The sequence below is a fragment of the Terrapene carolina genome, unplaced genomic scaffold (genome assembly GCF_002925995.2).
Source record: "Terrapene carolina triunguis isolate 2854851 unplaced genomic scaffold, T_m_triunguis-2.0 Scaffold68, whole genome shotgun sequence".
NCBI lineage: Eukaryota > Metazoa > Chordata > Testudines > Emydidae > Terrapene > Terrapene triunguis.
The window spans coordinates 54,885,829-54,910,645 of NW_020664419.1; the positions used below are offsets into that span (position 1 = coordinate 54,885,829).

Here is a 24,817-nt window from a genome sequence, read left to right on the forward strand (position 1 = left end):
TCCCACAGCTAAAGAGTTATAGTGAGGTGCATCAATGCCCACACGGCGAATTTTCCAATCCTGTAGTGCAAGTGGTACAGTCCACTGGTGTTATCAGCTGTCAGTTCCTTTTGGTGTAAAAGGATGAAACATTCACTTATGTACTTTCATATAGGCAAAAATGCGTGACCTCAAAAGCAAAAACCTCCAAACTTTGAAAAGAGGCAGGTGTGGTGGTCTATGTGGAGAGTAACAGTTCTGTGAGAGAACTTCAAAGGACCAGAATTACAAAGTAACTAATTTTCCCTACTCTGAAGATACCATCATCACACTGACAGTTGAGGGGAGCAGTGGCTGAACCACTAACACAAGTAGAATTTGAATGTACCACCTGTTCTGTGGGATGTAAGGATGCATGTATAGAATCATAGAACTGGAAGGGACCTCGAGAGGTCATCTAGTCCCGTCCCCTGCACTCAAGGCAGGACAAAGTATTATCTAGACCATTCCTGACAAGTGTTCGTCCAACCAGCTCTTAAAAATCCCCAATGTTGGAGATCCCACAACCTCCCTAGGCAATTTATTCCAGTGCTTAACCACTCTGACAGGAAGTTTTTCCTAATGTCCAACCTAAACCACCCTTGCTGCAATTTAAGCCCATTGCTTCTTGTCCTATCCTCAGAGGTTAAGAAGAAGAATTTTTCTCCCTTCTCCTGTAACAATCTTTTATGTACTTGAAAACTGTTATCATGTCCCCTCTGTCTTCTCTTCTCCAGACTAAACAAACCCAATTTTTTCAGTCTTCCCTCATAGATCATGTTTTCTAGACTTTTAATCATTTTTGTTGCTCTTCTCTGGACTTTCTCCAATTTGTCCAAATCTTTCCCGAAATGTGGTGCCCAGAACTGGACACAATACTCCAGTTGAGGCCTAATTAGCGCGGAGTAGAGTGGAAGAATTACTTCTCGTGTCTTGCTTACAACACTCTTGCTTATACATCCCAGAATGATGTTCGCTTTTTTTTGCAACAGTGTTACACCGTTGACTCATATTTAGCTTATGGTCCACTATGACCCCCGGATCCCTTTCCGCAGTACTCCTTCCTAGGCAGTCATTTCCAATGTTGTATGTGTGCAACTGGATTGTTCCTTCCTAAGTGGAGTACTTTGCATTTGTCCTTATTGAATTTCATCCTATTTACTTCAGACCATTTCTGCAGTTTGTCCAGATCATTTTGAATTTTAATCTTATCCTCCAAAACACTTGCATCCCCTCCCAGCTTGGTCTCATCTGCAAACTTTATAAGTGTTGTGACAAAGTTTCTCCTCTGTCTTGGTGGGTCCTGCGTTTATTGGTGGATTTTCTTGCCTCAGAGATTCACCATGTGGGTTGGGGAACGGCCCAGAGATCTTCCCCTCTGGAAGAACCCACAGTCCAGGTTAATTGGGAGGTTTGGGGGGAACCCAGGCCCTCTACTCTGGGTTCCAGCCCAGGGCCCTGTGGACTGCAGCTGTCTATAGTGCCTCCTGTAACAGCTGCATGACAGCTACAACTCCCTGGGCTACTTCCCCATGGCCTCCTCCAAACACCTTCCTTATTCTCACCACAGGACCTTCCTCCTGGTGTCTGATAACGCTTGTGCTCCTCAGTCCTCCAGCAGCACACCCTCTCACTCTCAGCTCCTTGCGCCTCTTGCTCCCAGCTCCTCACACTCACACCACAAACTCCTTTTTAGAACCCAGGTGCCCTGATTAGCCTGCCTTAATTGATTCTAGCAGCTTCTTCTTAATTGGCTCCAGGTGTCCTAATTAGCCTGCCTGCCTTAACTGGTTCTAGCAGGTTCCTGATTACTCTAGTGCAACCCCTGCTCTGATCACTCAGGGAACAGAAAACTATTCATCCAGTGACCAGTATATTTGCCCTCTACCAGACTCCTGTACCCCACTGGTCTGGGTCTGTCACAGTGTACTCTTTATGCCATTATATAAATAATTGATGAAGATATTGAACAGAAGTGGACCCAGAACTGATCCCTGCGGGACCCCACTTGTTATGCCCTTCCAGCATGACTGTGAACCACTGATAACTACTTTCTGGGAATGATTATGAGTGCTTGCATGGAGGGATATTGTCCTCCAAGGATCCTTGGTTCTGGAAGTTCCCAACCAGTTTCACACTGGTGGCGTGAAACTCATGAATGAGACTCTTGTGAAATCGTCGTCCAAGAAACAAAATTACAAGGAATGTGATTTTTCTTAATCCCAGTTTATAGATGAGTAAACTGAGATAGTGGTTAAATGAGTTGCTCAGGGTCACACAATAAGTCATTGCAAGAGCTTGAGTGAGAATGTAAGAGTTCCTGATTTTTGGCCATGAGCTCCCAAAACCTGCCAAAGCCCAAGTGTTTGATACTATGTGAAACAAAGACCCAAAAGGAGGGATAGATGGTATAAAGGTTGAAAGAATCTGGAAATAAATCTTCAGCTGTATCTTCAGTTTAATGATCTAGCACAGGGATGGCCAACCTGAGTCTGAGAAGGAGCCAGAATTTACCAATGTACATTGTCAAAGAGCCACAGTATTACGTCAGCAGCCCCCCATCAGCTCCCAGCGCCTCCCGCCCACCAGCTGCCCCGCCGATCAGCGCCAGCGCCTCCCCCTCCCTCCCTGCACCTCCCGATCAGCTGTTTCATGGCGTGCAGGAGGCTGGGGAGGCGAGGGCATGGCAAGCTCAGGGGAGGGGGCGGGGTGGAGTGGGGGCAGGGCCTGTGGCAGAGCCAGAGGTTGAGCAGTGAGCAACCCCTGTCTTCTCCCCCCCCCCCCCTGGGCTGGAAAGTTGGTGCCTGTAACTCCAGCCCCGGAGTTGGTGCCTATACAAGGAGCCGCATATTAACTTCTGAAGAGCCGCATGTGGCTCCGGAGCCACAGGTTGGCCACCCTGATCTAGCATGTCTTTGCAGTTATCAAGATGACAATTCCATTTACACTGCACAAAGTTTCGATGTGGCTGAAATACATTTGGGTCTAAAAGAGTAACCCTCATACTGGGGAATAGTTGAGAGAGATGCATCTTGATCAATCTTTGTTCATGTTTGGTGCTTATTTTTAAATAATACGTTGCAATCTTTTAATATACTGTTACATTTCCTAAGTTTAAACTTCACCTGCAAGATTTAAAAGTATCTCCAAATTTGTTGGGAAATATAATACTTTACGGAGGGAGAAAAAAACCTATACCTTAAAATTATTTTCAAAAGTACCTAAAGAAGTTAAGTGCCCAGCCTCCACTGATGGTTTGTAGGCACTTTTGAAAATCCCACTCTAAAAAATGCAGATTTGTACTGTATGGCTTCATAAGGATGCATTATAATCTGTTAGTTATTACTCTCCTTGCTGTTTCTCTATTTATTTCTAGAGGCTGCAGTTGCTTTTGTTAAATCCATTGAAGGAACTGTCAAACATTATTCATCCTGATATCAGGCTCAAACAATTGGAGTGTGTATTACAGATTTTGCAGAGTCAAGGTGACAGTCTAGGACCTGGCTGGCCATTAGTCCTTGGTGTCATGGGAGCAATCAGAAGTGATCAAGGGTAAGTGGTTGATATAAACCTGATATAGATAAGAAGAGCAGAGAACTCACCATTTACTAATATTCATAATTGTTTTTAGTTATTTCTATGTTCTGAATAGCTGGACTCCACAGAAAAGAAGTTTTGTTTAAAGGCACAGATTGTCAGCTTTCTACTGAATTACTCTTTCAAAAGACTGAAAATCTGCAGATCTGTACTGATAATGCCATTAGTATAAATGTTATGGAAAGGTTGGTGCTTTGAAAGATGTGTTCGTTAGAGAGAGACTTATGCAGGGTTTGTTACCGTTTTATATTACTGTGGAATTAAATACATTTTGATAGTAATAGTGAATTTTGACAGTAAAAATACTGATGAATGATGAGTAACTTTAAAGATAAATTTTACATTAAACCTGGCAGATTATTAGAGGCAGAATTAAACCCGTGGTCTCCTAAAATATTACAAACAAAAACATGCCAATTCCCACAAAATAACTAAGTGATTCACAAGAGAAATTTGTAGTTTCCACTAGCTTATGAAAATACATGCAACAATAAAGAAAAAGGCCAGAGGTGATTTCCGTTCCTAAGTACCTTCATTATAGATGTCCTTCCTTTTATTCTCTTAATCAAGATAGAACTTACTTTATAATATCCCGGCTCTGTATATGCACCCTGTTGGAAGATGAGAAATATTAACAACTAAACTCAGAAAATGTTTAATGGTTTCTCCCTCTGGGCCATAGAGCAATCGCTACATAGTGTTGATCTTAAATTATTTTAATAATCTCTGTTTAAAAGCCTAAAAAACAAGTAGAGAGGGCAAGAAATGAGCCACAATTTTGATACAGAGAAGTTAAGTAAGGTGCTTATTTACTCTCTCATAACACAAGAACAAGAGGCTAAACATTTAAAATTATTCAAAGGAAATACTCTTACAGAACTCATTTCTTCACAATATCATTCAGATCAAGAACTTAATAGTAATAGAAAAATATTAGATGTTTAGATATTCTCATTATTCTTATAAGATAAACTACATAGGAGAAAACATTTGCAAAGGATATAAACCCTCATGTTGTAAGGCATAAACCAACCGCTGACTGACAGGGTTTAGGGGGAAAACCTTCCTTTATAGACAAGTTATCCCATAATTGTCCATTATGGGGTTTCTTGTGCATTCTTCTGAAGCATTTGGTACGGGAGCATTGTCGTTGCGGGAGACACGAAAATATGGTTCGGTAATTTGATCCAATATTGAAATTACAAAAGAAAATTAGTTCTTCTTCAAGTGCTTGCTCATGTCCATTCCATTCTAGGTGTGTGCGTGCCCATGTGCACAGTCATGAGAGATTTTTTGCCTTAGCGGTATCCAGATGGTTGTGCCGTGCTCATGCATTGGTATATTAGGCGCTGCCGACTCTGCCCTCTCAGTTCCTCACCACCTGGGACAGTTGGTCAGAGCTCCTTGTCTTGCATCGCAAGAGCATTAGCGGTTCTTCATAGCCCATTGTCTGTCTTCTTTGTATGTAGTTTGTAGGTACTTAGTGTGACAAAGTTCCGAGCCTGTATTGGTGGGTCCTGCGCTTCTGGGCGGATTCAGTGGTCTCAGAAACTCGATAAGGCCCCAGTGTGACCTCCCTTTCTCAGTGTAGTGGCAAGAGTCACAGCCTATTGAGTTACTTTCATCACCGGCCAGTATGGGAGATGGGAAGGGGGAATACCCCACAGTCTCTGTTGCTCCGTAGAGCTCAGTAAGCGCAGTTCAGCCCCCTGCCTGGACCGAGTCCTGCTTCCCTTCTCCAGGGGATCTCTCTAGAGTATGGCGGGGGAGAGAACCCGGGCCCGCCCTCTACTCCAGGCTCCAGCCCAGGGACCCTAATGGTAGCAGCTGTTGGCGACTTTCCCTTCATCACTGACGCTGCTTTGATTCCCTGGGCCACTTCCCCCGTGGTCCCCTTTCCCTAGTTTCACCCTTACCTCAGGATTCAGCAATGCTTCCTCTCCTCCAGCTCCTTTCACCTTGGCTCCCCGGAGGCCACTGGAAGGAGAGCTTTTAAACAGTATAAGTGGGACCTTGATTGGTTCTAGCTGTCTCCATTAGCCTACCGGCCTTAACTGGTTAATTGGCGTCAGGTGTCTTAATTGGTCTGGAATAGCCTTTGTTTGGCTATCCAGAGAACAGGGACCTGCTCATTCTGAAGGCTGATATCCCTGCCTTCAACCACTCTTTTATGTTCTTCTGGTCTGAATCTGTCATATTAGTTAGCCATTAAGTTAAGTGTTAGGTTAGTTTGTAGTTAGACCCGGCTGGGACTTTGCCCTTGAGCGGGACATGCCCCTTTCTCCCGGCTTCAAACCATACTCATCATGCAACAGGCTGATGCTTATTAGTGACCCCCATGCCAGCTGTTTGAAGTCCCATGTATGGGGAGTCCCATAGAAAGAACAAGTGCAGAATCTGTAAGAGCTTTTGCCCCAGAACGCAGAAGGAGCAGGATATCCACTAGAAGGCCTTCCTCATGGAAGCTGCACTTCGTCCTGTGTTGGAGCCGTCCCACTCGGATCCCACACCGCACACTTCAGCATTGGTGTGGAGCGCACCGCCGGCACCGTTCCCCCTCGCCGGTACCGAAGAAGCGGCAAAAGAAGAGCCCCCTGGCACTGGAGGGGAAAGGGGCCTCAGGCAAAGGACCTATGTCAGGCCATGTGCCCGTCACGGGGGTGCCACTGAGGTCAGACCCCCGGGAGCCTAGCCAGGGATCTGACTCCCGGGAGTGGCAGGGGACCCCAGCTTCTCCTCAGGTCCTCGTTGCCCGAAGCGGCTCCAGCGGCTAAAGAGCAAGTTGGCTGACCGGTACTGCAGACACTGCGCCAGGCTTGATAAGGCCCCAGCACCTAAGGGCAAGCCAATCATGGGACCACCCCATAGGGCAGTGGAGCACCCTTGGACCCCAGACCGCAGATGTAGATCACCATCTCCGTGGCCTAGGATCCTGGCACCGCATTTCCAGTCCCCGACACCACACTCTTCCGCTACAAGACATGGGACACCAGAGTCTAGGCACCGGTCCTCCTACCACCGATACTGGCAAGCTTCCCATGAAAGATCACTATGGTGCAGGTCACCCTCGCTCAGATGGTCTCTCAGGTGTCAGTCCCCACCGGGGCGGGATCACTCCCTGTCATGGCACCAGTCTCCATCCCCCCCCAGTATCGCTTGTTGGGCAGTCACTGATCCTCACCTCACCGGTTGCTGACCAGTGTCAGTCGGCAGACTCAGGCCTTGATGGCTCTGCCCTGGTCGCCAGAAGGGCAATGGTCGGACTTAGACCAGGAGTTCAGCCCCTCTCCAAGGAGGGGTGATTTACCACCAAGCCGCTAAGCTGGCGTGGCACCTGCAGAGATGGCATGGCAGCAGGGAAAGTGGCCCGCTCAATGGCCATACTGGAACCCGTGGGGCATGTCCGTGATGTTGGTCCCATATTCCCACCAGTCCTCCCTGGCGGACTTGGACAAATCGCCCCCAGCACAGCTGGCACCGGAGTTGGAGTACAGTACCGAATCCGACGCGGAGGCAGCGCATCAAACTCCAGCACCTAAGGAGCCATCCCCAGAGAAGGGGAAGGGGAAGGGGAACCTCCCCCTCCCCCAGCAGTGCACTTGTCGTCGTCATCTCCGGACAAAGCAGTGGCGGGTCCCTCTCAAACGGGCAGCCCCTCCCCCTCCCACCCACCATGGCCTGGGTCATGCTGCCCGTCCACTCAGGGGTCCTTAAGATTGCCAAATCACTGTGGCAGACCTCCTTTTCCACCTTCTTAGAAGCAGACAGAATCGAAGAGAAGTGTTACCTTCCTGTGAAAGGGTTTAAATATCTGTATATGCACCCTTCAGCGGCGTCACTGGTCTGTCTGCCATTAATGAAATGGACAGGCAGGGCAAAGTCAGTGGCACGCCGAAAAACAAAGACACCAAGAGACTGGACAAAGCCCTGGCTGGGATGATTTAGTTGGTGTTAGTCCAGCCCCCTGCTCAAAGCAGGACCAGGTGACCTCCTGAGGTCTCTTCCAACCCTGGTATTCTATGATTCTATGGACTTGGCAGAAAGATTTATTTGATGGCAAGCCTGCAATTTTGGATGTCTAACCACTAGGCCCTGTTAGGCAGGTACAGTTTTAACCTGTGGGACTCCCTTAACAAATTCAAAGAGGCCCTCCCACAGGACCGAGCTCAGGAGTTCACCACTTGAGTGGATGAAGGCACAGTGGTGGCAAGGGGAGTCCTTCAAATGGCCTGGGACGCTACTGACTCAGCGGCTTGTGTGGTCACCTCTGTGTTGGCCATGAGGTACAGCTCCTGGTTGTAGTCCTCCGGGTTATCCCATGAGATGCAGGCCACTATACAGGACCTCCTGTTTGAGGGGGATGGGCTCTTCTCCAAGCTCACGGACTTGAGACTCCATGGCCGTAAAGACTCCCGTGCCACCCTCCACTCCTTGGGCCTTCATACTCCTTAGCAGGCCAGGAAGTCGTTCTGCCCTCCGCCTCCACAGTCTAGGTCCTCGGGTACTCCCCGCCTGAGGACCTACATGGTCTTCCCATTTGTCTTCTCAGCCTGGCCCTTCCAGGAACCAAGGAGGCCAGAAGCAGTCATGTTGAGGTTGCGCTCGAGGACGACACCCCAGTCACCTCCCAGGATCCACACTCCCACGCTTTCCTCTACTGCCTCTGCTCCTTCTGGTCGGCCTGGTCTCAGCTGACCTTGGACTGTTGAGTGCTCAAAGTAATATCCTCAGGTTACACCAGGGGTCTCAAACTCAAATGACCACGAGGGCCACACAAGGACTAGTGCATTGGCCCGAGGGCCGCATCACTGACACTCCCCCTCGCTGCACCTGGCCCTGCCCCCACTCCACCCCTTCCATGAGGCCCTGCCCCTGCCCTGTCTCTTCTCCACCTTCTCCCCTGAGCGCGCGGCTCCCCGCTCCTCCCCCCTTCCTCCTGTAAAGTGCTAAGCGCCACCAACAGCTGTTTGGCGGCCTGGCGGTGGGAAGGGCCTGGAGGTAGGCAGAAAAAAAAGGAAGAGTAGTATAGTATTAAAATATAGTATGCTATTTAAAAGTCAATTTATTAACTTTTTTATTAACTTCTTTAACTGTAATGTGAAAAGTCAGTGCAAATTTTGACAGTTATTTCATTTTTGGCCACTTAGCTGGCAGTGTTTGGCATCAACCAGAGCATCAATATTAGGTTTGATATCCTGAGACGAAACCAATCTCAGTGTTGCTTTCAAATGTTCATCAGTGAGCCTTGACCTTAACACAGATTTGTTAATCTTCATGGAAGAGAAAAACTGTTCACATATATATGTACTTCCAAACATTGCCATTATCCTTGCGGAAGCAGAGAATAACATGGGAAATCTTTCTTGTGAAAGAAACCTGTAGAATTCTGGAATTCCAGTATCTGTATACTTCTGCTTCAAAATGGTGTCACACTGAAGCTCCACTAACTCCATCTGCATTTCCTCTGCAACATAGTCAATTTCAACAGCAAATGGTGTGGAAAAAAGTTGAAAATGTGGTTCAAGTGCCTTGATATCTTTAAACCGCACATCAAACTGTTTGTGTCCGTTAGAAATGATCTCTGCATATTCTTTCAAGAATTTGGGTTCAACTTTTCCTAAGGAATTCAGAGTCAAGAAATGAACCAAATTGCCAGCAGTCAGCTGTTTCCCCCACAAAGTAAGCTTGACTTTGAATGACTTAACACTGTCATACATCTGTGTTATCACCTGTTTTCTACCTTGAAGTTTCAAGTTCAGTGCATTCAGGTGATCAGTTACATCTGTTAGAAAAGCAAGGTTGCAGATAAAAGTGGAATCAGCAAGCTGTGGAACCTCCTTGTTTTTCATTTTCATGAAGGAATCAATCTCCTCTCTAAGTGCAAAAAAAAGCTTCAAAACATTTCCACGACTCAGCCATTTAACTTGAATATGATACAAAAGTTCCCCATATTCGCTGTCCATACTTGCTAGAAAAGAAGTGAACTGTCTGTTGTTCAGCCCTCGTGCACGTATAAAATTAACAGTTTTAACAACTACATCCATAACTTCCTTCATTTGTAGACTTTTACTACACAGGGCTTCTTGGTGCAAAATACAATGTATACTGGTGAAGCTAATTCCTGATATATTGAGGCTGTTCAGTTTGATCTTCAATAATCCAACCACACCAACGTTTTCAGAGCACATTGATGGCGCACCGTCCGTAGCCAAAGATACGAGTTTGTTCCATGGCAGCGCAGCTTTTTCAATGCACTCTTCCAGTCCTTGAAATATGTCAGGTCCTGTTGTGGTACCCTTCAGTGGTATTAAGTCTAGCAATTCTTCAGTTATATTCAAATTGCAATCCACACCTCTAATGAACACTGCACACTGTGCGGTATCTGATACATCTGTACTCTCATCAAGAGCAATTGAAAATGCTTTGATGTCTTTTGCCATTTGAATCAATTGTTTTTGCACATTATCAGCTAAATCCGTTATCCTGCAGGCAACTGTATTGGCAGACAAGCTTATGCATTCAAAAACTTTCTTCCTATCAGGACATAAAATTTCGCTGGCCTTCATAAGACATTCTTTTACGAATAAGCCTTCTGTAAAAGGTCGCGATGATTTAGCTATTTCGCTTATCACAAAATTTGCTCTTACTGAATCTTTGCTAGACTTGTTAATCCCCAAAAAGAAATTTCTTTGCTTGGCAAATGCTGCTTTAAGTTGCTGAACTTTTTCCTCTCGGATTTTTCCAGTGACCGCATCGTATTTTTCACGGTGCATCGTGCCGTAGTGCCAACGCACGTTATACTCCTTGGGAACAGCAATCATTTGCTGACAAATAAGGCATTGAATTTTATCTTTTACCTCTGTGAAAAAATAAAAATTCTCCCATTTGTCTTGAAAAACTCTTTTCTTCCATGAGTGTTCTTTTTTTCGACTAAGTCATTTCCAAGCGGTTTTAATAAAATATATACACTCAGTAAAGCCTCCCCACTGCACTGGGTGCACCACCACTCCACTCCTGCTCTGCCTCTTCCAGGGGTGGCAGGTTTGTAGAAATTTTGGTGGTGCCCAGAACCTTCCCTCCCCCAAACTCCACCCCCACCTGCCTAAGGCTCTGGGAGGGAGTTTGGGTGCTGGGTGCAGGCTCCGGGCTGCGGCAGGGGGTGGGGGTGCAGGCTCTGGGATGGAGTTTGGGGATAGGAGGGGGTGCAGGGGTGAGGGCTGTGGGGCTGGGGATGAGGGGTTTGGGGCATTGGAGAGGCTTGACTAGGGCAGAAAGGCAGGGGAAGGGCAGCCTGCCCTGGCCCTAGTGGAGGGGGGCACTAGGACCCTGCGGCAGCAGGTGATGCCGGAAGCCGGCAGAGCCGGCGGAGTCAGCATGAGCTGCAGGCTTCGGGGCGGTGAGGGGCAGCAAGTGAGGCCAGGGGATACTCGGGGGAGGTGCGTGGGGGCAGCGGGCGGGGCTGGGGGAGAGACCTGGCCCCAAACATTGGTGAGCAGCGCGTGGGGAGCTTAGCTGCCATATAAAATAACTCGGGAGTGGGGTTAGGGGAGTTGAGGGGAGACAGGCAGTAACGGGGGGGGGGGGGGGCACGCAGGGAGCTTGGCGGGCCACAGGGAAGAGCTCCGCGTGTTTGAGATCCCTGGGTTACATCTTGCAGAGGCCAACCCTCCCTTCCACCCCCCTTTCCCATCCCTCTTCATGGACCCTTCTCATGAACAACTCCTAGTCCAAGAAGTCGAGAACCTCCTGCGCTTGGGGGAGGTGGAGGAGGTCCCTCAAGACATGAAAGGAAAAGAGGTTCTAATCCCGCTACTTCCTAATCCCGAAAGCAATAGGGGGCCTCAGACCCATTTTGGACTTGCGTCATCTCAACAAGTCTCTCAAAAAGTTGAAGTTTTGCATGGTCTCCCTGGCCTCCATCATCCCCTACCTGGATCCGGAAGACTGGTACGCTGCCCTCGATCTGAAGGATGCATATTTCCATTTTCCCAGGGCACAGGTGCTTCCTTCGTTTTACTCTGGGCCAGTGCCATTTCCAATTCACGGTATTGCCATTCGGTCTCCCGTCAGCCCCAAGAGTGTTCAAGAAGTGCATAGCACTAGTGGCTGTTTACCTGAGGCGCTGGGGTGTTCAAATTTGCCCATATCTTGATGATTGGCTAATAAAGGGTTGGTCTCGGGTTCCAGTGCGACAGTATCTCGATCTTGTTTGTTCCACCTGTCACGACCTGGAGTGGTTGTTAAATGAGAAAAGGTCAACCTTAATTCTAGAACAAAGCATAGAGTTCATTGGAGCGGTCGTCGACTCTACTCAGGCCAGAGCCTTCCTCCCCGAGGCTCAGTTCCAAGACATGATGGACCTCATCTCATGCATGCAAGCACATCCTCTTACTACCTCTCACATCTGCCTGCACTTGTTGAGCCACATGATGGCCTGCACTTAAGTGGTTTGCCATATGTGGCTCCGCCTCAGACCCCTGCAGATGTGGCTGGCGTTGGTCTACATCCCCAACAGACACAGCATGGAGCATGTGGTCAGGGTCCTGGACCACGTACTGTCGTCACTCACCTGGTGGCAGAGTCCTATATTGGTGTTGGAGGGAGTTCCCTTTGCGGCTCTATCCCCATCGGTGACCCTCATCTCCGATGCCTCAGATCTGGGGTGGGGAGCCCACCTGGGCAATGTCAGCACGCAGCATCGTTGGTCGAGTCACGATGGCTCCCTAACATCAACATCAGGGAGCTCAGAGCAGTTCGCAAGGCCTGCCAAGCCTTCTTACCTCACTTAAAAACAGGGTGGTCCAGGTCCTGATGGACAATACAGCGGCTATGTTCTATATCAAGCAGGGCGGAGCCACACCATCTGCCCTTTATGAGGAAGCCCTCAAGCTCTGGAACTACTGTGTACAACATGGCGTCCCTCTCGTAGCCGCTCACTTCCCTGGGGCCAGGAATGCTTTGGCAGATCACCTCAGTAGGACCTTCTTGTCTCGCTACGAGTGGTCCCTCCACCCAGAAGTGTTCAGCTCCATCTTCCAGAGGTTGGGGGATTCCCCAGGTGGACCTGTTCACATCCACGTAGAACAGAAAATGAAATGTTTTCGGCTCAATTCGGGGAATCGACAGAGGCTCCCCGTTGGACGTTTTTCTGCTCCAGTGGTTGGGGAGCTCTGTTGTATGCCTTCCTTTCACTGCTGCTGATTCACATAGTCCTCATGAAAATCAAGCAGAGCAAAAGTGATCATCATAGTGCCGCTTGGCCATGCCAGCACTGGTTCGGCACGCTGCTGGACCTATCAGTGGCTGCTCCGTTACAGCTGCTACTCAGGCCCGACCTGCTGTCCCAGAACCACAGCAGTCTTCTGCATCTGAACCTGGCAGTGCTGCACCTGACTGCTTGGCTGCTGCATGGTTAAATGCAGAGGAGCAGGAATGCTCAGCCACTGTCCAGTAGGTCCTGTTGGGAAGCAGAAAGCCCTCCACCAGAACGACCTACCTGGCCTAATGGAAGTGGTTCGCTTGTTGGACCTCCGATAAAGGTATTCGGCACGAGTGGGCCTTGCTGCAGTTGATCCTGGACTACCTCCTGCATCTGAAGCTCCAAAGCCTGTCCCTTTCAACTATCAAAGTCCACTTGGCCACTATTTCGGCTTTCTATCCACTGCTTGAGGATAGGTCGTTTTTTGCCCAGGACATAACTGCCAGGTTCCTCAAGGGCCTCGAGCGCCTTTACCCGCACATCAGGGACCCAGTTCCACAATGGGATCTGAATCTTGTGCTGTCATGGCTCACGGGACCCTCCCTTCGAGCCTCTGGCTTCCTGCTCTCTCCTCCTGTCCCGGAAAGTCACGTTCCTAGTTGCGATAACATCTGCCCACTGGGTCTCTGAGATTAGGGTGCTTACCTCAGAACCACCCTACATGGTCTTCTACAAGGACAAGATCCAGCTGCAGCCGCACCTGGCTTTTCTGCCCAAGGTGGTCTTGCAGTTTCATACGGGCCACAACATTTACTTACCTCTCTTTTTTCCAAAGCCGGAGGAGGAGTATAGGTTGCATTCCCTAGACATCAGGAGAGCGCTAGGCTTCTACATTGAAAGGACCAAGCCAATTCGCAAGTCGTTGCAATTGTTCGTCGCGGTGACCGACAGGATGAAAGATCCTTCAGTGTCCATTCAAAGAATTTCATCTTAGATCACTGCCTGCATTCGCTGCTGCTACGATCAGGCAAAGGTGCCACCTCCAGCGATTGTAACCACCCATTCAGCCAGGGCGTAAGCCTCCTCAGCAACGTTCCTAACCTATCCAGGACATCTGTATAGCAGCCACCTGGTCGTTCGTCCACACATTCTCGTCCCGTTATGCACTTACCCAGCAGTCCCGGGATGATGCTGGCTTCTGTAGAGCAGTGTTACAAGCCACAAGACCCTGAACTCTGAACCCAGCTCCGAGGATACTGCTTGTGAGTCACCTAGAATGGAATTGACGTGAGCAAGCACTCGAAGAAGAAAAAACGGTTACCTACCTTTTGTAACTTGTTCTTCGAGACGTGTTGCTCATGTCTGTTCCATTACCCGCCCTCCTACCCCTCTGTTGGAGTTGCCGGCAAGAAGGAACTGAGAGGACGTAGGGTTGTCAGCACCTAATATACCAACGCATGAATGCGGCACTCAAGGGAATGGTACAGACGACCCTACAGATACCGCTAAGGCAAAAATCTCCAATGACTGTGCATGTGGGCGCACACATACCTAGAATGGAATGGACATGAGCAACACATCTCAAAGAGCAACAGTTACAAAAGATAGGTAACTGTTTTTTCTCTTACTTGTAGAGCTTGGTAACTGAAAACAAACATTTATTCACAGGGCTCAGCCAGTATAGAACTGATGCACCTCTATTCAGACTACACTCTGGACCTTTTCTGAATTTATGTTCTGGATTGAGCTATGCTTCTATAATCCAAGCATGGTGAACTCTGGATCAAATACTAGGGAAGCTCCAGAGTGAAGCTTGAATACAACTGTATATAACCTACATATAGCCTATGTTGATTTACAGTATTTGCACAGATGAATGGATGAATTTCCAAAGGAACCCTCTGAATATTAAAAGTGGAAATTATAATATGATTCACTTTCCTTTTCTTAGGAATCCTGTACCTGTCTCTACCATAAGACAGTTACACACACAATTAGCTATTTCAAATGTCTCTTTACTGAATAACACTCCAAAGATAAACAATTACAGCACAGCAGTTACAGCGCACCCTTGCTAGACTATCATCACTAATTAGAGAGTTATTTTCCTTTAAAATGAAGCATATAACCCTGGCCTAAACCTTAAAATATATTTATATTTAAACCTCACAGAAAACTTCTGACAATCAGAGATAATCTTCTTTCATATAGTCTCACCGTAGGTATTATATTGACAATTAGATAAAACAGTTGTACCACATAACCAGTTGTTTCAGCATCCACAATACAGAGCGCGCACACAACTTGAAATAAGGAAAAAACCTGACAATTTCTGTAGCTGTTAGGCTCAAATGTTGTCTTTGATTCAGTGATGTAGTACAGCTCACAAAGGAGTTGACTCCCGTCTGCGATTCCTCTTTTATGGGGTTTTCTAATCTCAATCCCACTGATTTCTGTAAAATTACAGGAACCTTTATTTAGAGCCAATCCATAGATTATCTGGGTTATCCCTGCCAGCTCCATTTTCTCCCTGCAAGGCTGAGCTGGATCTGACTGGACTGGATCTAACTAAGGGCATATGTGTGTATGTGCAGGAATGTCTGCCCTTAACAAAGACTTCCACATCAGCTTCAAAACAGCTACTGTGCATGGATAACAACTTCTGTACACTTTCTAGTGTGCTGAAATAGCATCTACTTGTTTGAAGCCACTCAAGTTTCTGTACAACCACTTCGTCTTTGACTGTTTCCATGTCAACTCAGAGCAAGTAGAAACAGCAGCTTTAATTATAGCAATAAGGTTTTTGGTTTAACCCCGTAAAATGAAAAGAAAAGAGAAGAAAGGGGGTTACATGTTAGACACTCTCTCTTGCTACATCCAGTTGCTTAGCTGCATCCTGTCATTCCTCCTTGGTTTCTTCCTTTCCTGCCACTTTCTGCAGGCCAGTTCGGTCTTCCCACCAAATTTAGGGTTTATATTGCCAAAGATAAAGATTTATTATAGAATGTTAGCTAACAAGTTCTAAAACTCCAGTTAGACAAGCAAGTTGTACCTCAGCATATGAAAGCTGGCAGAGTTGGGGGAGCCTGTGCTTCAGCTGGTCTAGCCAACGTGCTAAAGTATAACTTGCCTTCTCTGCATTAGAATTTAGAATGTGCTAGCTAACTCATTCTTAAGAACAACAAAACAAAAGAAGTCCACACCAAATACAAAATCCACAAACATCTTTTTTCCCCAGCTGGGACAAATCCTAAATGTATTTCAAATTTTGCTTGAATCTAGAGCAAGTGTGTAAATCCGATTATCCTTCTGTAGTAATGTTGCATTCTGGTGCATAATAATAGAATGATTTGTACCCTCTTAAAAAAAATAACATGTACCTTATTTCAACTTCCTCAAGAGAGTCCTTAATACGGACTGCATTCCAGTGTCTTCAGTTGGTTGTGACAGACTTCCTACCAACAATGCCATGCACTTGCCTACAAATAGTTGTTGAAGTTGCAGGAAGCTTTGGACTTCACAATCAAGAACTAAACATTAGCCTAACATCAATTGGTTTGCTGGTGAGTTTAATTTGCATTCATAATGAGGTTTAGTGTGGCTTTTATTTAATTAATTTTGTTAATGCTAGTTAATGTCTAGACTGTTACCCGATAAAGGCCAGAAACTGCATGTCATTCTCTCATAAAACTCCCACTGAAGTTAATGTAAATGTAGTGATAAGAATTTGTCTTTAAGTAAATTATTATTGAAACAAACATGATTATGTAAAATGAATGGAGTTGCAGAGATATGACGATTATCAACATTTTTAGTAGAAACATTATAGATTTTAATAATCCTTTTCTGATGCTTCAGTTTGTATATATCTGTGTCTTGAGAGCCTAAAAACTGAAGCCTGGAAATAAATACAGTTCTTGATATTCTGTTTGTAAGAATAATTAAATGTAATCCTTCTCTAATCAGTAGAGCTAAGAGTTGCTTAGGACATATTTTGCAGTACACTTTAAAATGGGCAAATTAGAAAAACTGCTTCTTCACAATCAGAGCAATTATCAATGTGTATTTAAATATTTATTTTTCCATACATAAAATGTGTTCCTAAATTTTTTTGTTTGTAGTGGAATATTTCGGATTATTTCTTCCAAAGAGGTGAAACCATTGAAAAAGAGCTGAACAAAGAGGAAGCAGTATTGCAGAAGCAGGCAGAAGAGAAGGGAGTGTTGTTAAACCGTCCTTTCCACCCAGCACCGCCATTTGACTGCCTTTGGCTCTGTCTCTATGCCAAGCTTGGGGAACTCTGTGTAGATCCACGACCTGCAGTTAGAAAGAGTGCTGGACAGACATTGTTTTCTACAATTGGTGCCCATGGAACTTTACTTCAACATTCAACATGGCACACAGTTATATGGAAGGTACTGAGTAAAATGCTGCTGTAGAATACAGCATCCACATTTTGGTAGCCTCCGTCTCTTACACATGTTTATTGAAATACCAGTTTTAATTTTTATAGGATTTTTAAAGATAATATATAATTTACACACGCAAAGTAGCTAGGAACTATTTTATCTTAAACTTTCTTAAAGCTTCCAGATGGTTTCTTTTCCCTTCTGTGCTGCCCTTAGGCCAGCTTATCACCATTTTTACATCATCTTGATTTCCCCACCCCCCCACCCTACACAAATGTGCTCATGAAATTGACACCAGTATTTCAGTTTGTATTCTCTGGTCTTGGACTTTTGTATTGGTCATTCTTACACTCTCCACACAGATAAATGCATGATTCCTTTGCATAAAATTTTGGTGCCCTTTGTGAGAGCACAATGGCCAACAAAGACCCAGTCTTCCTTCTACCTCAGATAGAAAGGAAGACATGGATCTTGTTTCTACTTGAAAAAATTAAAGCAACTTCCTTTTCCCAGGGAAGAGCACATGGAAAAAAGTAATTCCTTACCCATGTGACTGGGATGATCTAATAGGAGGCTTAGCTTTTCTGCCACTTCTGTTTCTGACCCTCTCCCGCCAATCAAGCCTATGTGTGAAAATCCCTTTGCCTAGAACCTGGGCAGACTCCTTGTCCCTTGTGGGACTCATGTTCCACTATGATCATACCTAGCTTGATTCTGCTGTCACACATGCCATCTGCGTGGCACTTCAGACCTATTGATCTCTTGACATCAGTCAATCTAAAAGAGAGACAAATGCACATACCTACTACAGAGGCACTTCATAGGTTTCTCAGATTTTCTCTGGGAATGGAGCATTGTCAGTGTGTTGGTCTTTTATTAGCACTAAGGATATTCTCAAAGTTTCTGATCATGGTGATAGTGGCCCTTCATCATCTCAAGATCCATGTGTCAGCCTATCGGATCAGCTGGCTGATTCAGGTACCCTCACCTCCACAGGTTCTGAGAAGGTTGGGTGAAATAGAGGAATCCTTTGGGTGCCTTCTGGGACTTAACAGGGAAAGGGAGAAAATGTGCACGATTTTATTATTTCCTTGTTACATTTACATGAGTTGAAATATGTGACTGAAATAATCAATGCATCCTTTTTCTGAATGTCGTAGGTTCTGTTTCACCTGTTGGATAGGGTTAGAGAGTCTTCCACGACAGCTGACAAAGAGAAGATTGAGTCAGGAGGAGGCAATATTCTCATTCATCATTCAAGGGATACAGCAGAGAAACAATGGGCTGAGACATGGGTATTAACATTGGCCGGAGTAGCGAGAATATTCAACACTAGGAGATACTTACTACAACCTTTAGGTAGGCTTTCTTAATGTTTGAGAAGTGTTTTTTTTTTTTTTTTAACTAATAAAACTTGCTCGGACAATTTCAGTGCTGGCAGTTGGCTCACTAGATCCCAGTTCTGTCCAATTTAGCAATTCAAATATTTAATATTATTGCCAGATGTTGTAATATAACTTTTAATTTGTTTTGTGATAAGTTTTTTTTTCAGTTAGATCACTGGCAAAGTATTTAATCTTATAGCTATGTATTCTGTAGTATCTGCTTTGAAACGTGATAACTGTTGTGGAGCCTGTAATCCCAGGTGCTCAGAATTAGAATTCTTAAATACCAAGTGCAGCTACATTTGATATTAATTCTATTATTCCTGACTCCAGGTGTCAAATATTTGTTAAAATCATAATTTTATAAGCATTTCTTGAATCATTGCCAAAAATGCTGGTTTTTCCCCTCATTTGCTGAGAGAGAATTCCTAACACAAAAAAACATGTTCTGTAGTCTCAAACTATTAATAGGCCCTGATATTTTAACATTTATATATAGCTTTCTTCTGTCCTATTTTCTGCTGTTGACTTTTAAGCTGTATTCTTGTAAAGTTTCCTAAATCCTTCACGTGAGCATCTGAGTGAACTAATTAATGGAGGAGGGGAATTTGGGTGTCTGGGGCGTCCACTAGCACATTCAATGATGTACATAATTTTAAAAAAGGAACAAGGGAAATTTATTAAGGAAAAAAATTGAGACTTATTATGAAGTGGAAGAAATTGAAGATTACACTCTTTCAAGTGATTCCTCTTCCTCTTTATCCATCCACTTTCCCTCTAATAAGGACATGTTATTTTAGGTCATTATTTGATTGGCATCTCTTCACTAGCTGAAATTAATAGTGGTAAGTCCATCAGTTCTTTTTCCTTCTAAATCTTTCCTTTTCTCTCCCCTCACCATTCTTTTTGTTTCTTCTCTTATGTTTGCTATTCTCCCTTTTTTTTACACTCCCTTCTCTTCTCTTCTGCTTTTCTCACCCTCTTTCTTTTCACTCTGCTTCTTCACCCTCCTTGTAGCTCTCTCTGGCATTCCTTACTTATTCTCCTCTCCCTTTTTATAACAACTCACCATTTTGGAATTTGCAAAGTTATTAGCTATATAAAATAGGATTAATTAGCAAGTGCTGACACTGCTTGAACTGTACAACCATGTATAACATACATAAGCTTACAGTCTAACGTAGACAAAATGTTTCAGTTGAGTTAGGCTTGTACTCATAGAGGGGTTCTAAGTTAATGAATTGCAAAAGGAACTTCATTTTCTAAGTACTGTAAAGTGTGAAATGGTATTTCTTAAATACATGGAAAAATGATAGATTTAAGGAAGTATATAGGTGGTGAAAGGTCATTTCAAGCTGTGTTGATGAATTTTTGCCATCTACGTGGTCACATTGCCATGACAGACTATGAAAAAAGGTAAAAGAAAAGAAAAACAAAATTAATATTTGATCTGCTTGTTTCCTTTTAATTAATTTTAATTGAATGCACCAGGCTTTGACTACATGTGATATCCTGCAAATTCTGATATACTAGAAATAGTCATTTGAATAAATGTGATGAAATATGTATACTATGAGGTGTGAAGTTTTCATGATTATTTTCTAGTCGTGTATTTAAACTGCCTAAAACCAGATTTAAGATTTGCATACATACTAGTGATTTATGAGTAAAAACATTGCAGGGATATTGTAATTAAAACAACTCCAAACATTGCAAACGCTGAAAATTCAGAGTTAAGGTTAAATTTAACAGAAATCCATACATGTTAAGCAGTGGAAAGGTACAGTTAAGGCACCCAAACAACCTTCACTTCCTCCTGTAATGACAAAAATTGAAAATCTTAATGTGTCCTTAAAAGTCAGTTTAATCCGTGACTACAAATAGTATTATGCGCTACCAGATCCCTAGCCATTCAATATGCTCCTACGGTTCTCTTGATGATACAAAATTCCATGATAATTATACCTTCAGGGAGTCATGGGAATGTTGTATAGTAGCCAGATATTGAGGGAGTTATTTAAGAGAGATAGGCACTACTCTCTAACTTAATTATGTCAACTAGAAGCACAATCACTAAATTGGAAATGAATGGAAATACCTAAATGGTTTCTTGGATTAACAAAACTTTGAATATATTAGTTACACAAAACTTAATTTAGTAAATGAAATGGGAACTATGGGAAGATTAGGGGGGTTGCTAATGAATATACTGAGAGAATAATTCTGCTGTTAAACACGGCATTTGGTCTTCCATTTCCAGTTTTCTATGGTAACTCACTTGTTCCAATTCTTTAATTATACTGTAGCAGGGAAATGAGGCCAGAATGCTCTAGACCAGGGGTCCCCAACGCGGTGCCTGCCGGGGGTCTAAGTGCGCCCGCATACTAGCTGGCGGACGAGCATCCGCCGAAATGCCACCGAGAAGCATCATCATCCAGAGGCATCACCGCCGAAATGCTGACATCGTTCAGTAACCCAATAAGACAATTCTGACCCTGCGTCCTTTATATACATTTAACTCCTGTTGAAATCAACAGACATCTGGGCTTCAGCTTGTTTCCTGCAGGGATCAGAAAGGAATTTTTTCCCCTGATGCACAATGGCCAGACACATTGTGTGTGGGAAGAGGGGTGGGGGAGGTTCTGGCTTTCTCTGAAGCATCAGAGATTGGCCACAGCTGGAGACAGGACACTGAGTGGGGTGGATCAGTACTCTGAGATAGTACAAAGAATCCTATTTCATAGATGCCTGGCTGGTATATCTTGCTCACATTTTCAGGGCCAAACTGATCACCAGTTTTTGAGTTGGGATGGAATTTTCCTTCAGGTCAGATTGATAGGGACCTTGGAGTTTATTCAGCTTTCCTCTGCAGCATGGGGCGTGTATTGCCTGCTGCAATATGTACATATCTCAACTAATCAGTTCCCTGCCATTGTAGGGGCCTTGCATGTTCCCTGCAACAAGTTTAGGGCTTATCTACACTACAAATGCTTTGCTGGTGTAGTTACGCTAGCAGAGCCCCTTAGTGAGATGCATCTTGCAGAAGGAGTTTTTCTGCTGGCATAGCTAAACCATCTCCCCAAACAACATGAGCTATACCAACAGAAGCCCTCTTCTGCAAGCATAACTACGTCTACACTGTGGGGTTTTCTGGCATAGCTGTGTTGGCTATGGGTAAGGCTATGATTTGGTCACGGAAGTCACGGAACCCATGACTTCCAAAGACCTCCCTGACTTCAGCCCTGGTGGCTGGTAGCTGCAGGGTCCCGCAGGAAGCTGTGCGGTGCCCCCAAGCTCCAAGCCGCCGCGGGCAGGGCGGGTACCCTGTAGCTCCCCAGCTGCAGGTGTGTGTGTGGGTGGGGGATGACGACACTGAAATGCTTTAATCTAACTAAAATAATTGGGCGCAGTATAGGATTATCGGGGTGAAATTTAATGGTCTGAGATGTGCAGAAGGTCAGACTAGATGATCTATTCAAATGGTCCCTTCTGGCCTTTGACCCTATGAAAACGATGGTATGTATAATGCTAACAGGATCAGTTCCACTATTCAGGATAAAGAAAATGCATTTCCAATCATGTAGTGCAACATGTAGGTAGCAGATTTGGTATAAACCAGTGATACTCAGACTGAGGCTCACGAGGCACAAGTAACTCTTTAATGTGTCTCCTGCAGCTCTTTGCAGCACATGATATTAAACATTGTGTGATTTTAATTATTAACCAATAAGGATGCTTTTACTATGTTGTTAACCAATTAATTTATCAACTTGCACTAAGATATTAACTTAATTGCTGTGAGAATAATACCTTCCTTTGAAAGGTAAACCTTATATACCTTATATACCTTAAAAGGTTTACCTTTCAAAGGAAGGTATTATTCTCACAGCAAATATATATAGTACTATAGCAAATTAAACAATGAACTTGATTACTGTGACCCTTTTGGGTAATATTGATTGCTAATTTGGCTCTAGAACCACTGAAGTCTGAGTGTCACTGGTATAAACAATGATATAATTCTCCTTTTATGTGTGTACATCATTTTTGTTCACAAGCTGATTGATTCTTTCAGAAAGCAGTTAAAGGCAGGTACCTTCCCCCTCCTCCAACTCCTATGAAATGAAGGGGCAAAAAAAAAAGCCTCAAACTGATTTAACTTTTTTTTTTTTTATAGGAGATTTTTCCAAAGCCTGGGATGTTCTTCTTGATCACATCCAGTCTGCAGCACTCAGCAAAAACAATGAAGTTTCCTTGGCTGCGCTGAAAAGTTTTCAGGAAATTTTACAAATTGTCTCTCCTGTCCGAGACTCAGAGAAACCTGATACACCACCTGCTATTAATGTGCCTGCCCTCCTAGGGGCAATGACTGCTACTGGTCTGGGCAGATCATTCATGAGAACTGACTCTATAGGAGAAAGAATTGGAAGATATAATGAATCTGAGCCACCTATAATAACAGATGAGATTGAAGATTTAAATCTTTGGTGGGCTGCCTGGAACACCTGGTATAGGATTGGCTCAGAAAGTACAAAGCCTCCAATTACTTGTGAGAAATTGACTTTCATACCCAGCCAACCTTTTCTCACAGCTTTAATTCAGATATTCCCAGCTCTCTACCAACACATCAAAACTGGTTTCAGCATGGATGATCTCCAAAAGCTTGGTGTCATTTTACATGGTGCTGTTTCAGTTCCAATCAGTTCTGATGCCTCCCCTTTCATCCTGCCATCTTATACTGAAGCAGTTTTGACAAGTTTGCAGGAAGCAGTGCTTACCGCTTTAGATGTCTTACAAAAGGTAATAATACAGCTTTAGATGTCCTTTGAAAGGTAAACCATACTATGTATTGGTTCTTTTGCTTTGCCACCTGCACTAGTTACCTGCACAACCTTAGTTGCCTAGTTACTTCTGGGTTTGTAATGTACTATTCTTATGTAAAAGATAATTTTGCTCCTTTTGAAGAACAAACAGAACCAGAATCATAGAATATCAGGGTTGGAAGGGACCTCAGGAGGTCATGCAGTCCAACCCCCTGCTCAAAGCAGGACCAATCCCCAGACAGATTTTTGCCCCAGATCCCTAAATGGCCCCCTCAAGGATTGAACTCACAAAGCTCACCTTGTCGTAATATACAATCTTCTACCAAAAGGCAAGGGGCTGGTGCAATGCAGCCCTACGGCTGCCAGCCCCACGGCTGCCAGCACCCAGATCGCCGATGAAGGCTACCAGTCATGCTGCACCGTCTACTGCCAAAAGGCAGTTAGCTGCTGCTGCTGTGTAGCAATGCAGTACCATGTCTGCCGGCACCCAGATGACATATGGTGATGGTGAGCTGAGCTGAGTAGGCTCCATGCTTGCCGTGGTATGTTGTCTGCACAGGTAACCCAGGTAAAAAGGCGCGAATCTATTGTCTGCCGTTGCTCTGACGGAGGGGGAGGGGCCGGACGACATGTACCCAGAACCCCCCGCGACACTGTTTTGCATCATTCAGGCATTGGAATCTCAACCCAGAATTCCAATGGGCGGTGGAGACTGCGGGAACTGTGGGATAGCTACCCATAGTGCAATGCTCCGGAAGTCGACGCTAGCCTCGGTACTGTGGACGCGGTCCGCCGACTAGAGCACTTAGAGCATTTTATTTGGGGACACACGCAATCGGCTGTATACAACCGATTTCTATAAAACCGGCTTCTATAAATTCGACCTAATTTCGTAGTGTAGACATACCCTAAGAAAGTAGGTAATAGCAATAGTTAGGTTATCCTCCTCTATGTGGACCAGCACTGAAAGGGGAACGGAGACTTTGGCAGAGGGTTTCGCAGACATTTGCTGTCAGTAGAGGAATGAGTACACTCAGGAATCTTGGGTTCCATTCCAAGTTCTGGAGGGGAGTGTTCTCTAGTGGGCATAGACACATATCCCCCCAACCTTGAATTTTTCCACTCCATCCCCTCCAGCTTGTCCCTGTCGAAGTCCTGTCTCTTCCTCAACCCTGGTTTCTCATCCAAACCCCATTCTCTTCACTTATCCAGTCAGTCTCCAGTCCTCAGACTTCTCACTCCAGATCCAGACTCCTTGCTCAGCAAATCCTAGTCTCATCCGTCTCCCTCCCCCGCTCCCCCCAGTCTGCTCCCCCAACCAGTCCCAGTCTCCTGCTCACATCCTGATCCCTCATTCAATCTGTATTTCTCCCTTATGCTGTCTTC

At 44.9% G+C, this 24,817-nt stretch overlaps 1 protein-coding gene across 3 annotated transcripts in view; it reads left to right on the forward strand.

The window, feature by feature from the left end:
• Positions 1-24,817, forward strand: part of MON2 (MON2 homolog, regulator of endosome-to-Golgi trafficking) — a 175,086-nt gene that overhangs the window by 96,633 nt on the left and 53,636 nt on the right. For all 3 annotated transcript variants that reach the window (XM_026648770.1, XM_026648771.1, XM_029910836.1), the window contains exons 22-26: positions 3,395-3,570; positions 16,215-16,377; positions 16,936-17,229; positions 18,384-18,582; positions 22,786-23,408. In XM_026648770.1, coding sequence (XP_026504555.1) covers positions 3,395-3,570; positions 16,215-16,377; positions 16,936-17,229; positions 18,384-18,582; positions 22,786-23,408 — 1,455 coding nt within the window. The remainder of the gene's footprint in view (positions 1-3,394; positions 3,571-16,214; positions 16,378-16,935; positions 17,230-18,383; positions 18,583-22,785; positions 23,409-24,817) is intronic.